We start from the raw sequence: 14,983 nt of genomic DNA, 5'->3' as shown, positions 1-14,983 counted from the left end.
GTGACTTGGTGGAAGTCGTTAAGGTTATGAAGGGGTTCAATAATCTCATCGGGATTTGATGACTTACCCAGCGATTGGTGAGAATGTGGAACTCACTCCCACAGCGAGTGGTTGAGGTGAACAGCATGAATACATTGAAGGGGAAGCTAGATACAGACATGAGGGAGAAAGGAATAGAAGGAGATGCTAATGGGGGGAGATGAAGAGGGGTGGGTGGAGGCTCATGTGGAGCATCAATACTGACAGAGACCAATTGTGTTGCTGAGCTCCGAGGCTCAAAGAGCATCAGACTAATGAGGATTTTGACCAATGACGGAGCGAGTTACTGACACAGAAAGAAGCCATTTTGAACTTGCTGTCTCCAAAAGAGAATCCAAAATGTTTGCGTCTGGGAAATGAACTGAAAAATGAAACTCCAAAGCTTCATGGGGGGGATCTATAAACATGGAAGAAAATAAAGTTCAGAAGGTGAACTCTGAACAGACTGATTTCAAAACTGAACTTGAAACCTCACATCTGAACAGCAACGAGGACTCTCCTCTCACAGAAGGAACTTTGGACGATAATTATCGGAAGAAGAAAAGTTTCAGAAAGCACAGCAAGCAGTAATGTTTTCCATCTTCAGTGGGCTGTGATTCCTGGACATGGAATTCAGCAGTGTGCTGATAGTAAGATAGACTGGTGAATGTGAAGGGGACAATGGAGGGATTATTATGTCTATTGCAGGTTATCATAGAAATTACAGTGCAGAAGGAGGCCATTCGGCCCATCAAGTCTGCACCGGCTCTTGGAAAGAGCACCCTATCCAAGGTCAACACCTCCACCCTATCCCCATAACCCAGTAACCCCACCCAACACTAAGGGCAATTTATCATCTCCAATCCACCTAACCTGCACATCTTTCGACTGTGGGAGGAAACCGGAGCACCCGGAGGAAACCCACGCACACACGGGGAGGATGAGCAGACTCCACACAGACAGTGACCCAAGCCGGAATTGAACCTGGGACCCTGGAGCTGTGAAGCAATTGTGCTATCCACAATGCTACCGTGCTGCCCAAAATAGAGCACCCAATAATTTTTTCTCCAAGGAGCAATTTAATGTGGCCAATCCACCTAACCCGCACAGCTTTGGGTTGTGGAGTGAAACCCATGCAGACACAGGTAGAATGTGCAAACTCCACACGGACAGTGACCCGGGGCCAGGATCGAACCCAGGTCCTCAGCACCCTAGGCAGCAGTGCTCACCACTGTAACATATTTAAACACAGGAAAACACCAGGGGTTGGGATTCTCCCCTACCCGGCGGGGCGCGGGGTCACAGCGGGATGGAGCGGCGTGAACCACTCCGGCATCAGGCCGCCCCAAAGGTGCGGAGAATCTGCACCTTTAGGGGCCAAGCCCTTACCTTGAGGGGCTAGGCCCGCGCCGGAGTGGTTGCCGTCCCACCGGCTGGCGTGGAAGGCCTTTGGTGCCACGCCAACCGGGGCCGAAGGGACGTCGCCGGCCGACGGATGGCCGCGCATGCGCGGGAGCGTCAGCACCGGTAAGGTAGGTGGTTTGATTCACGCCGGCGGGACCGGCATTACAGCAGCGGGACTTCGGCCCATCGCGGACGGGAGATTCGCCGGGGGGCCCCGCCAACCGGCGCGGCGCGAGTCCCGCCCCCGCCGAATCTCCGGTGCCGGAGAATTCGGCGGCCGGTAGGGGCGGGATTCACGCCGGCCCCCGGAGATTAGGAGCAGGATTAGGCCAATCGGCCCTTCAAGCCTGCTCCACCATTCAGTAAGATCAGGGCTGTTGTTAAGATATACAACACACTGTAAGTTGTAACATTCTTAATGGAATATTACGAAGGTGAGAAATGAAAATATGTGAATGTATAATTCATATGTCAGAAATATAACTTTTTGTGAATGGGATTCTTTTTAAATGAAAGATAAATGGGAAACCTGGGTTGAGAATCTGACAGAATCACCCTCAAAGTGTGGCCCATGTTGACCTAAGATGTCAAAGCTAGAAGGGTAAGATCTGTAAAAGGGCAGCTGGGCTCCTTTAGCTGGAGACCGGGAGACATCGGGTCCGACAATTACTGTCCTGTCTTTGTTACAGAGGTGAATTCTTCATGCAGATCTGGTAGTCAGAATGTTTTGTTTTGAAGTTAAAAGCTGATTAATTTAAGCATCTGTTGGACATCCCAATGCGTCTGTGTTGCCATGGAGATGAGTGATTCAGGGTGAAGTCTTGGAATTTGGGTGTTTCTCACAGAAAACAGGCAGTCTGCAGTCAGCTGTGGGAGCAGGAGCTGGGAACCAGCTGTGGGAGCAGGAGCTGGGAACCAGCTGCGGGAGCGGGAGCTGGGAACCAGCTGTGGGAGCGGGAGCTGGGAACCAGCTGTGGGAGCAGGAGCTGGGAACCAGCTGTGGGAGCAGGAGCTGGGAACCAGCTGTGGGAGCGGGAGCTGTGGGTCCAGGAGCTGTGAACCAGCTGTGGGAGCAGGAGCTGGGAACCAGCTGCGGGAGCAGGAGCTGGGAACCAGCTGTGGGAGCAGGAGCTGGGAACCAGCTGTGGGAGCAGGAGCTGGGAACCAGCTGTGGGAGCAGGAGCTGGGAACCAGCTGTGGGTGCAGGAGCTGTGAACCAGCTGTGGGAGCAGGAGCTGTGAGCCAGCTGTGGAAGCAGCAGCTGTGAACCAGCTGGGGGAGCAGGAGCTGGGAACCAGCTGTGGGAGCAGGAGCTGGGAACCAGCTGTGGGAGCAGGAGCTGGGAACCAGCTGTGGGAGCAGGAGCTGTGAACCAGCTGTGGGAGCAGGAGCTGTGAGCCAGCTGTGGGAGCAGCAGCTGTGAACCAGCTGGGGGAGCAGGAGCTGTGAACCAGCTGTGGGCACGGGAGCTGGGAACCAGCTGCGGGAGCAGGAGCTGTGAACCAGCTGTGGGAGCAGGAGCTGTGAACCAGCTGTGGGAGCAGGAGCTGGGAACCAGCTGTGGGAGCAGGAGCTGGGAACCAGCTGTGGGAGCAGGAGCTGGGAACCAGCTGTGGGAGCAGGAGCTGGGAACCAGCTGTGGGAGCAGGAGCTGGGAACCAGCTGTGGGAACCAGGAGCTGGGAACCAGCTGGGGGAGCAGGAGCTGGGAACCAGCTGTGGGAGCAGGAGCTGTGAGCCAGCTGGGGGAGCAGGAGCTGGGAACCAGCTGTGGGAGCGGGAGCTGGGAACCAGCTGTGGGAGCAGGGTCTGGGAACCAGCTGTGGGAGCAGATGTGGGAGCAGGAGCTGGGAACCAGCTGTGGGAGCAGGAGCTGTGAACCAGCTGTGGGAGCGGGAGCTGTGACCCAGCTGTGGGAGCAGGAGCTGTGAACCAGCTGTGGGAGCGGGAGCTGGGAACCAGCTGTGGGAGCAGGAGCTGGGAACCAGCTGTGGGAGCAGGAGCTGTGACCCAGCTGTGGGAGCAGGAGCTGTGTACCAGCTGTGGGAGCAGGAGCTGTGAGCCAGCTGGGGGAGCAGGAGCTGGGAACCAGCTGTGGGAGCAGCAGCTGGGAACCAGCTGTGGGAGCAGGAGCTGGGAACCAGCTGTGGGAGCAGGAGCTGTGAACCAGCTGTGGGAGCAGGAGCTGTGACCCAGCTGTGGGAGCAGGAGCTGGGAACCAGCTGTGGGAGCAGGAGCTGGGAACCAGCTGTGGGAGCAGGAGCTGTGAGCCAGCTGGGGGAGCAGGAGCTGGGAACCAGCTGTGGGAGCAGCAGCTGGGAACCAGCTGTGGGAGCAGGAGCTGGGAACCAGCTGTGGGAGCAGGAGCTGGGAACCAGCTGCGGGAGCAGGAGCTGGGAACCAGCAGTGGGAGCAGGAGCTGGGAACCAGCTGTGGGAGCAGGAGCTGGGAACCAGCTGTGGGAGCGGGAGCTGTGAACCAGCTGTGGGAGCGGGAGCTGTGAACCAGCTGTGGGAGCGGGAGCTGTGAACCAGCTGTGGGAGCGGGAGCTGGGAACCAGCTGTGGGAGCGGGAGCTGTGAACCAGCTGGGGGAGCAGGAGCTGGGAACCAGCTGTGGGAGCAGGAGCTGCGAACCAGCTGTGAGACAAAAAGCCGGGAGGGTCATGAGGAACCCGGGTTGTTCCTAATGTTTAAATCCCTCAGGAGGAAGGCAGTGAAGCTCACGCTTGGACTGAGGAGTCCACAGTTTTGAGGTTAACAGAAAGTTGGAGGTTGTTCGGCCGAAAGCTAATGGAAGGACCCCCATAGATATTGGAGCTTGGGGTATAGCTGAAATACGGAGGATAATTCAAGTGAATTCTGGAGAGCTTTGGCATACCTTTGGAATGGTTCCAGGAGCAGAAATGAATGAACCTTCAAGATATCGTTAAGGATAAGGGAACTCCTGGCCCTGGGTAACTGTCCGTGTGGAGTTTGCACCTTCTCCCCCTGTCTGCGTGGGTTTTACCCCCACAACCCAAAGATGTGCAGAGTAGGTGGATTGGCCATGCTAAATTGCCCCATAATTGGAAAAAAATGAATTGGGTACTCTAAATATTTTTTAAAAGTATAAGGGAACTCTTGGCAGTGAAGTTAAAAAGTAGAACTAACTTTATAACATAAGTCTTGTTGAACTATAGTGTCAAATCTTTCGTACTTGTTTTAAATTTTCTTTTGTTTCATATAAACAATAACGTTTGTTCTGTTGAAAAACATTGAAACTTGTGGCATAATTCTTTCAGTTAATCACTGTGTGTTTGAATTTGTCTTTAAAACATTAACGTTCCCGACCAGGATCGTAACAATTTGCACAAATAATATTTCAAAACAAATGGAAGAAGAAGAAATATGATTTTCTTTATTTTGTACAAAGCATCACATTATAAGACACACCCTCTTCTAGGATCCCCAATAATTTCTTAGTTCAAGCATTCTCGTGAAACAATTCGATAATTGATGATTAAAAATTGTACTAATTGATGTCCCTTCTGAAGCATGAAGGCTGTTGCCCGGCACAGAGGGTAATATGGGATTTCTCCCAAGGACTAATTGACGGCGATGATACCCTCCATCTATCTGAAGTGAATTCTGTACTTGAATCGTCCCGGCCAGTGCGGTTGTCGTCTTGCAGTTTGATTGAGCGGCTGTTATTTCCAGCAGCATTTGATCGATCACCGCGTGATTCCTTTCACAGAGTCCACTGTTGAAAGGACATTCAGCTGCAGTGTGCATGACCAGAGTGTTCATGTTTTCACACACATCTCGAAACTCGTCACTGGCAAATTCTCCTGCATCATCAGTCAGAAACTGAGCTGGTGCCCCAGGTCCAGTCCCTGTCCATTTCCCTACAACTTGGTCCAGAATCACCCTTTTGTCCTTGCCATGTATAATTGGAGAAAGGCAAAATCAGATTTCTGTGTCTATCAAGTGTAGAGTGAAAATGTTTCTGTCTTTGTCCCACACCCTTAGATCCAGAGCAACTACTTTGTTAAAGTCACGTGTCAGGGGACGGTTTACAACAGGATGTGACGGCTCCTCCGATATTTCTTTAAAAAATCCAATTAAGGGGCGATTTAGCGTGGCCAATGCACTGTAGCACAGTGACTGGCACTGTCGCTTTACAGCTCCAGGGTCCCAGGTTCAATTCCCAGCTTGGATCACTGTGTGTGTGTGTCTGTGTGTGTGTGTGTGTGTGTGTGGAGTCTGCACGTTCCCCCCATGTGTGCGTGGGTTTCCTCCGGGTGTTCCGGTTTCCTCCCACAGTCCAAAGACGTACTATTAGGTAATTTGGGCATTCTGAATTATCCCTGTGTACCCGAACAGGCGCCGGAATGTGGCGACACGGGGATTTTGACAGTAACTTCATTGTAGTGCTAATGTGCTAATGCAGGGGCTGGTTTAGCTCACCAGGCTAAACCGCTGGCTTTTAAAGCAGACCAAGCAGGCCAGCAGCACGGTTCGATTCCCGTACCAGCCTCCCCGGACAGGCGCCGGAATGTGGCGACTAGGGGCTTTTCACAGTAACTTCATTGAAGCCTACTCGTGACAATAAGCGATTTTCATTTCATTTCATGTAAGCCTACTTGTGACAATAATGAGGAGCTGGGTTCGAATCCCAGCCCTGGGTCACTGTCCTTGTGGACTTTGCACATTCTCCCCATGTTTGCGTGGGTTTCACCCCCACAACCCAAAAGATGTGCAGGGTCGGTGGATTGGCCACGCTAAATTGCCCCTTAATTGGAAAAAAAAAAATGGGTACTCTAAATTAATTTTTTAAAAATAATGATTATTACAAGAAATCCATCTACTCTGCACATCTTTGGGTTGTGGGGGTGAAACCCACGCAGACACAGGGAGAATGTGCAAACTCCACACGGATAGTGATCCGGGGCCGGGATCGAACCTGGGTCCTCGGTGCCGTGAGGCAGCAGTGCTAACCACTGCGCCACCGTGCTGCCCTCGATACCTTTTACACATTTACACTAATCGCTTCAATGAGGTGGCAGACCGGGTCTTTGGGTCAGTATCGTGTCCAAAAGACAGCAGCTCCAACATAGAACATCCAACATAGAACATGTAGACCAGAGAACAGTACAGCACAGAACAGGCCCTTTGGTTCTCGATGTTGTTGAAAATGAAATGAAAATGAAAATCACTTATTGTCACGAGTAGGCTTCAAATGAAGTTACTGTGAAAGTCCCCTAGTCGCCACATTCCGGCGCCTGTTCGGGGAGGCTGGTACGGGAATCGAACCGTGCTGCTGGCCTGCTTGGTCTGCTTTCAAAGCCAGCGAATTAGCCCTGTGCTAAACAGCCCCAATAGCCCCAACAGCTAAACAGTTCCGGTGCAGCACTCCGTCAGTGCTGGCACAAGGAATGTTGGAATGATTTTTGTCCTGAATCTATTGATTTATTCAGAGTGAAACATTACAGGCTTATACCTCCTAACTCCATGTTACTAAGTCTCTCCGTGTGGTCATGTAACATCCAACCAATGCCTTCCTCCTCTATATAAAAGGTCTGCAATTGGTGTGACTGCTATGGTACCTCAGCAAGTTCAATGACTCAGTGAATCCCTTCCAATACTCGGTGAATGGTCGGTCTCCTCTGTGTGAACCCGGCGGTGCCTCCGCAGGCTGGACGGATCAGCAAATTCCTTCCCACACTCGGAGCAGCTGAACGGCCTCTCCCCAGTGTGAACTCGCTGGTGTGTCCGCAGACCGGAAGATTCAGTGAATCCCTTCCCACACACAGAGCACCTGAACGGCCTCTCCCCAGTGTGAACGCGCTGGTGTCTCAACAGGTTGGACGAGTCATTGAATCCTTTGCCACAAATGGAACAGGTGAACGGCCTCTCCCCAGTGTGAACTCGCTGATGCCTCCACCGGCTGGATGAATCAGTGAATCCCTTCCCACACTCAAAGCAGATGAATGGCCTCTCTCCAGTGTGAACCCGCTGGTGTGTGCGCAGACTGGTTGACCGAGTGAATCCCTTCCCACAGACGGAGCAGGTGAACGGCCTCTCCCCCGTGTGAACTCGCTGGTGGAACCGCAGGTGCGACGACTGAGTGAATCTCTTGCCACACACAAAGCAGGTGAACGGCCTCTCCCCTGTGTGGCCACGCTGGTGTGTTACCAGGTAAGATGAGTGAGTGAACCCCTTTCCACATTCAGGGCAGGTGAACGGCCTCTCCCCGGTGTGACTGCGTCGATGAATCTCCACCGCAGATGGGGTACGGAATCCCTTCCCACAGTCCCCACATTTCCATGGTTGCTCCATGGCGCAGTTGCGCGTGTGTCTGTCCAGCTTTAATGATCAGTTGAAGCCTCGTCCACACCCAGAACACGTGTCCAGTCTCTCCCCGCTGTGAATGGGGTGATGTTTCTCAGGCTGTGTAACTGGTTCATACTCTTTCCACAGTCAGTGCTCTGGAACACTCTCACTCGGGTGTGTGTGTCTCGGTGCTTTTCCAGTCACACTGATGTCTAAAATCTTTTGAAGCAGATCTAATTTCTGTTCTGATGATTCCAATTCTGATGATATTGAGGTCCCAGTGAATGGAGTGAGTTGACATTTGGTTTGAGATTTCTGTATGCAAATCCACCTTCTCCAATATCCTGTGAAAGGAGTTTACAAAAATCATCACAGATCACAGAATTTACAGTGCAGAAGGAGGCCATTTGGCCCATCGAGTCTGCACCAGCCCTTGGAAAGAGCGCCCCACCCAAGCCCACACCTCCACCCCATCCCCACCGTTCCACCCTATCCCCGTAACCCCACCTTACCTTTTTTGGGACACTAAGGGCAATTTAGCATCGCCAATCCACCTACCCCTGGACTGTCAGTTTAAGGCCATTCACCTGCCCTGAATGTGGGGAGGGGTTCACTCACTGTCAGTCTTGCTTTTAATTCATTCATGGGGTGGGGGTGTCCCTGAAACTGAGCGACTTGCTGGGCCATTTCAGAAGGCATTTCAAAGTCAACAACATTGCTGTGGGTCAGGAGTCACATTTGACCAGACCAGGTAAAGATGGCAGATTTCCTTCCCTGCCTTCCCGAAAGGGTATTAATGAACCAGATGTGTTTTTACAACAAGTGACAATGATTTCATGCTCATCATTAGATTTTTTATTCCAGAATTCCAGAATTTAAATTTCATCATCAGCCGCCATGGCATTCGTACTGGGTCCACCAGAGCATGACCCTGGGTTACTATTCCAGCGACAATATCACTGCACCACGGCCTCCCTGATTTCGTAGAATTTACAGTGCAGAAGGAGGCCATTCGGCCCATTGAGTCTGCACCGGCCCTTGGAAAGAGCACCCTACCCAAGGTCAACACCTCCACCCTATCCCCATAACATAGAACATAGAACAGTACAGCACAGAACAGGCCCTTCGGCCCTCAATGTTGTGCCGAACAATGATCACCCTACTCAAACCCACGTATCCACCCCATACCCGTAACCCAACAACTCCCCCCCCAACCTTTTAGGACACTACGGGCAATTTAGCATGGCCAATCCACCTAACTTGCACATCTTTGGACTGTGGGAGGAAACCGGAGCACCCGGACGAAACCAACGCACACACGGGGAGAACGTGCAGACTCCGCACAGATCAGTGACCCAAGCCGGGAATCGAACCTGGGACCCTGGAGCCGTGAAGCAATTGTGCTAACCACTATGCTACCGTGCTGTCCATTAATCCAGGATAGAGGATACAGGATAGACATTCAGAAGTGACAATTGTTGGGAGCTGCGGGCTGGCAAGAGCCCAGGTCCTGAGGGACCTCATGTTAGGGCCTCAAAAGAAATGTCTGGTGAGATAGTTGCTGTATTGGTTTCAATTTTCTCAAACTCCCTAGATTCGGGAAAGGGCCCATTAGGTTGGAGGATAGAAAATGCTACTCTAATATTGAAAAAGGGAGGGAGACAGAAAGGTCCAATCAGCTAATCAAAGGTCAAAGGGAAAATATTAGAAGGTATTAGTAAGAAGCTGCAGCAGAGCATTTGGATAAGCTCAAGATAACCAAGCAGAGTCAACATGGTTTTGTGAAAGCGAATCATGTTCAACCAACTGATTGGAGTTTTTTTCAGGAAGTAACATGTACTGTGGATGAAGGGGAACCTGTGGATATACTGAACTTAGATTTCCAGAAGGCATCTGACAAAGTGCCACATCAAAGATTACTGTGGATAATAAAAGCTTATGTCAGAGGAGATAACATATTGGCATGGTTAGAAGGCTAGCTGACTAACAGGAAGCAAAGGGGAGGCATAAATGGGTCTTTTTCAGGTTGGCAAGATGTAACGAGTGGTGCACCACAGGAATCAGTGTTGGGACCTCAACTGTTTACAATTTATATAAAGGAGTTTGAATCTCATAAAACTATGTAGGAAAGTAAGTTGTGAAGAGGACGTAAGGAGACTACAAAATTATATCAATAGGTTACGTAAGTGGGCAAAGGTCTGGCAAATGGAAGGAAAATGTGAAATCTTCAATTTTGGCAGGAAGAATAAAAAAGAGCAAATTATCTAATTGGGGAGAGATTTCAAAACTCTGAGGTGCAGAGGGATCTGGTTTGCCTTGTGCATGAATTCTAAAAGGCTAGTATTTAAATACAGAAAGTGATTAGGAAAGTCAAAGAACATTATCATTTAGTGTGTGGGGAATTAACGATGAAAGGCGGGAGGTTATGCTTCAGTTGTACAGTGCACGTACAACAACATCTGGAGCACTGTGTATGGTATTGGTCACCGTATTTAAGGAAGGATGTAAAGTAGTGTTTAGAAGAGTAAGAGGTGACTTGATTGAAACATATAAGATCCTGAGTGGTATTGACAAGATGGATGTGGAGAGGATGTTTCCTCTTGTGGGAGAATCTAGAACGAGGAGCCACTGTTTAAAAGTAAAGGGTCATCCATTTAATGGAGATGGGGCAAATTTTTCTTCACTCAAACGGTCATGAGACTTTGGGGCTCTTTTTATGAAAAGATGATGGAAGCAGAGTCTTTGAATATTTTTAAGGCAGAGCTGGGTGGATTCTTGTGAAGCAAGGGGGTGATAGGATACTAGGTGTCGACGGAACACAAATTTGAGATTACGATCAGGTCAGAAATGATGTTATTAAAAGGAGTTAAATGGTCAATAAGTGCTTCTTGTTCAAATGTTTATAACCTTAAGACATAGGAGCAAAATTAGGCTATTCAGCCCATCGAGTCTGCTGTCATTCGATCATGGCTGAAAGGTTTCTCATCCCCATTCTCCTGCCATCTCCCCATAACCCCTGATCCCCTTATTAATCAAGAACCTATCTATCTCTGTCTTAAAGACACTCATTGATTTGGCCTCCACAGCCTTCTGCAGCAAAGAGTTCCACAGATTCACCACCCTCTAGCTGAAGAAATTCCTCCTCATCTCTGTTTTAAAGGATTGTCCCTTCAGTCTGACGCTGTGCCCTCGGGTTCTAGATTTTCCAAATAGAGGAAATTTCCACTCCACGTCTACTCCATCCAGGCTTCTCAATAGTCTGTGTTTCCATAAGATTCTCCCTCATCCTTCTAAACTCCACCAGTACAGACCCAGAATCCTCCTCACATGACAAGCTCTTCATATGTTATATCATAGAATTTACAGTGCAGAAGGAGGCCATTCGGCCCATCGAGTCTGCACCGGCTCTTGGAAAGAGCACCCTACCCAAGGTGAACACCTCCCCCTATCCCAATAACCCAGTAACCCCACTCAACACTAAGGGCAATTTTGGTCACTAAGGGCAATTTATCATGGCCAATCCACCTAACCCGCACATCTTTGGACTGTGGGAGGCAACTGGAGCACCCGGAGGAAACCCACGCACACACTGGGAGGATGTGCAGACTCCGCATCTGTTCGATTTTCTGTGGATCATACTTTCCTTTCCATCACAAACACTCTCCATTTTCACTCTTCCATACCTAACATGTGCTCCCGAATATCATAAATAGTATAATTTGCTCTGATCAATAGATCCATGTTTCCTATCCAAGGAACACAGAGATCTAAAACCCTTCAGGAGTTTGCTCACCAGATATATGCCTATATTTTTGGAGTAAAATGTATAACTTAGAGATGCGGGGGAATAATTAACTGGAGTTACTTAATGGACTCCTGTGCTGAAATGACTCAATAGCTGGAAATATATAACATAGCTACAGAATATTATAAAACTAGAAATAATTTATCACTGAACCATCAATAATATATCTAATCTGTACCATATAACAACACTGGACATGTCTCTGTCTGATATTAATTGACTGTCCCCTTAAATGTCAGCCATCTCCTGGGGAAACCAGCCCTTTAATTGTGAACATTAGGAAAGAGACCATCCTTTTAGCCAGACAAATAAATGTGTCAAGCTGAGGGAGCAAAGGATGTCAATGTATTTAAGAGAGAGAGAGAGAGACCTGGGCCAAGCTTTCCAGAGTCTGCACCCTCCCTGGATTCACTTCCTTTCCCTTCAGTTGCTGCAAGTGACCAATTGAAGGTGAGAATGAGAAAATAAAAGGAAAAGGGGAGAAAAGAAAGTGTTTTACTCACAGATGTGGGAGACAGGAGGAAGGTTTAGTCTGTGTGAAGCTCAATCTTCATTCACACAAAGCCCGCGCTCTGATTGGCTGGAGGACCAGAGTCCTTCCGGTGCTGCAACTCTTTCCATTGGTCAGCATCTCAGCCAGAAGGTCAAGGGGCGGGCGGCGCTCCCCTGCATATGCGCTGCTTCCTCTCTGTCCCTTGGACATGCGCCGTCCCGGACCGGGGGAAGGGGGAGATCACCAAGCGGCCTCTCGCTCTGGCCGCAGCCGGTTGCCTGGAAACCTTGTCTCGAGGAGGTGCGGGGGTCAGGGGCACAACGGGTGAGGACGTGTCCGCGCTGGGCCTGCGCACTGGAGTGCTCGGAGTGAGCGATTCCTATTGGATAAGTCATTGTGACGTCACAACACGGAAGTTGGACACAGCTTCCTCCTCTGGGCAACATCTGGGAGCAAATGAATGTCTCCCCCTTTTCATTTATTTTCTCATTCTGGGGGGACATTCGTGACTTGCAGCAACTGAAGGGAAAGGAAGTGAATCCAGTCTCTATGTTACACACATTTTTAGTCCAGTAATGTAGACATATATCTGTCTTGCAGCCTGGATGAAGATTTTCAGGTCTCTGTCCAGGACAGGAAGCAGTCAATCAGCCTGAATCAGCACCTTCAGGAGAATTGGGAACTTTAACCAGTTTTACAGCCTGAAAAATCATCGCAGCATTCACAGCGGGGAGGAACCGTACACGTTCTGCAGGAGACTTCAGCTGATTGTCTGACCTGGAGAGAGACCAGGACGCCAACACCATGGAGAAACTGTGGAAATGTGGGGATTGTGGAAAGGAATTTAGGTTCCCATCCAAGCTGGAAACTCATCGACGCAGCCACACTGGGTCAAAGCCATTTAGCTGTTCTGTGTGTGGGAAGGGATTCAGTGTTTCATCCAGCCTGCAGAGACACCAGCGAGTTCACACTGGGGAGAGGCCGTTCACCTGCACTGTGTGTGGGAAAGGATTCACTCAGTTACCCAATCTACAGACACACCAGCGAGTTCATAATGGGGAGAGGCCGTTCACTTGCTCTGACTGTGGGAAGGGGTTCAGTACTTCAGCCCAACTACAGATACACCAACGAGTTCACACTGGGGAGAGACCATTCACCTGCACCACGTGTGGGCAACGATTTACTCAGTTATCCAGCCTGCTGCAACACAATGTCACTCACACCAATGAGAGACCCTTTAAATGTTCTGACTGCGGGTGCAGCTTCAAAAGCTCTCAGGTTCTGATGGAACACCAGCGCATTCACACCGAGGAGAGACCTTTCAGCTGCTCACACTGCACAAAGAGGTTTAGAACATCATCCACGCTGCGGGCACACCAGCGAATCCACACTGGGGAGAGGCCATTCACCTGCACTGACTGTGGAAAGGGATTCAGTACTTCATCCCAACTGCAGATACACCAGCGAGTTCACACTGGGGAGAGGCCATTCACCTGCTCTATATGTGGCCAACGATTTGCTCAGTTACCCAACTTGCTGCAACACCAAGTCACTCACACCAATGAGAGACCCTTTAAGTGTTCTGACTGTGGGAGGTGCTTCAAAAGCTCTCATGTACTGATGGTCCACCAGCGCACTCACACTGAGGAGAGACCGTTCAGCTGCTCTCACTGCACAAAGAGGTTTAGAACATCATCGACCCTGCGGGCACACCAGCACGTTCACACCGGGGAGAAGCCGTTCACCTGCTTGGTGTGTACGAAGGGATTCAAAAGTTCAGCGAGTCTGCGGGCACACCAGCAAGTTCACAAGTGATTCCAAGCACCCGGTTCTGCTGTTTTTGATGCTGTTAACCATAACCATGTTCATTCTGCCAGTTGATGAAATGGGAGGGTCAGAAGTTTTCTTTCTGCTGGACTGGCCAAGTCTCATGACTTCCAGTGGACTGATGCCCTTTGAGCCTGGAAGAGCACATTTCCACTGAAATGATCCACAAAAGCTGATGAAGGACGAGGGAGTTGGAGGTGACGATCAGAAGAATGAATTGCACATACCATAAGGAGCAGAGTTAGACCATTCGGTCCATCAACTGTTCCATCATTTGATCATGGCTGATTTGTTTCTCAACCCATTCTCCTGCCTTCTCCCTCTGACCCCAGATCCCCATATTAATCAAGAACTCTGTCTTAAAGACACTCAGTGATTTGGCCTCCACAGCCTTCTGCGGTAAAGAGTTCCACAGTTTAACCACCCTCTGGCTGAAGAAATTCCTCCTTGTCTCTGTTTTAAAGGATCGTCCCTTCAGTCTGAGGCTGTGCCCTCAGATTCTAGTTTCTTCTACTCGTGGGGATATTTCTCGATGTCCATTCTATGTTGGCCTCCGGGTATTCTGTAAGTTTCAATGAGATCCCCCGTATCCTTCCAAATTCCATTGAATACAGACCCAGAGTCCTCAACTCCTCCTCATATGACTAGCCCTTCATCCTGGGGGGGTCATTCTTGTGAACCTCCTCTGGACCCTCTCCAAGGCCAGCACATTTTTCCTCAGATATGGGGCCCAAAACTGTTCACAATACTCCAAATGGGGTCCAACCAGAGCCTCATGCAGTCATCTCGAAATAAATGCTGACATTGCATTTGCCTTCCCAACTGCCAACTGAACCTGCATGTTAGCCTTCTGAACTAGGACTCCGAAGTCCCTTTGTGCTTCTGATTTCCAAAGCCTTTTCCCATTTAGAAAATAGTCTATCCCTCTTCTTCCTACCCAAGTGCATAACCTCACACTTTCCACATTGTATTTCATCTGCCACTTCTTTGCCCATTCTCCTAGCCTGTCATTCTGCAGCCTTCCCGTTTCCTCAACACTAACTTTCCCTCTCGTATTTTTGCATCATCTGCAAACTTAGCAACAACGCCCGCAGTTCCTTCTTCCACATCATTAATGTATATTG

At 49.8% G+C, this 14,983-nt stretch overlaps 2 protein-coding genes across 2 annotated transcripts in view; one reads left to right on the top strand and one right to left on the bottom strand.

Annotated features, from left to right (window-relative positions):
- The window catches only part of LOC119952153 (zinc finger protein 239-like), a 59,909-nt gene extending 47,574 nt beyond the window's left edge, over nt 1–12,335 (bottom strand). The window contains exons 1-2 of the mRNA XM_038775745.1: nt 12,043–12,335; nt 7,103–8,078 (exon numbers count right to left, since the gene is read on the bottom strand). Coding sequence (XP_038631673.1) covers nt 7,103–7,740 — 638 coding nt within the window. The 5' untranslated portion in view covers nt 7,741–8,078; nt 12,043–12,335. The remainder of the gene's footprint in view (nt 1–7,102; nt 8,079–12,042) is intronic.
- A 34-nt stretch (nt 12,336–12,369) lies between these two features.
- LOC119952183 (zinc finger protein 135-like) lies at nt 12,370–14,226 on the top strand. Its single transcript, XM_038775787.1, has one exon. It carries the CDS (start codon nt 12,837–12,839, stop codon nt 13,845–13,847), a length of 1,011 nt encoding a protein of 336 aa, XP_038631715.1. The 5' UTR covers nt 12,370–12,836; the 3' UTR covers nt 13,848–14,226.
- Nucleotides 14,227–14,983: the final 757 nt, after the last annotated feature.

Source organism: Scyliorhinus canicula, chromosome 17, assembly GCF_902713615.1.
Source record: "Scyliorhinus canicula chromosome 17, sScyCan1.1, whole genome shotgun sequence".
In the NCBI taxonomy this organism is placed as follows: domain Eukaryota; kingdom Metazoa; phylum Chordata; class Chondrichthyes; order Carcharhiniformes; family Scyliorhinidae; genus Scyliorhinus; species Scyliorhinus canicula.
The sequence above is the reverse complement of the archived record's forward strand: the minus strand, read 5'-3'. Positions and strand labels throughout refer to the sequence as shown.

Coding starts and splice junctions, on each gene's coding strand:
- LOC119952183 (XM_038775787.1), top strand. CDS start 12,837: ATGGAGAAACTGTGGAAATGTGGGGATTGTGGAAAGGAATTTAGGTTC.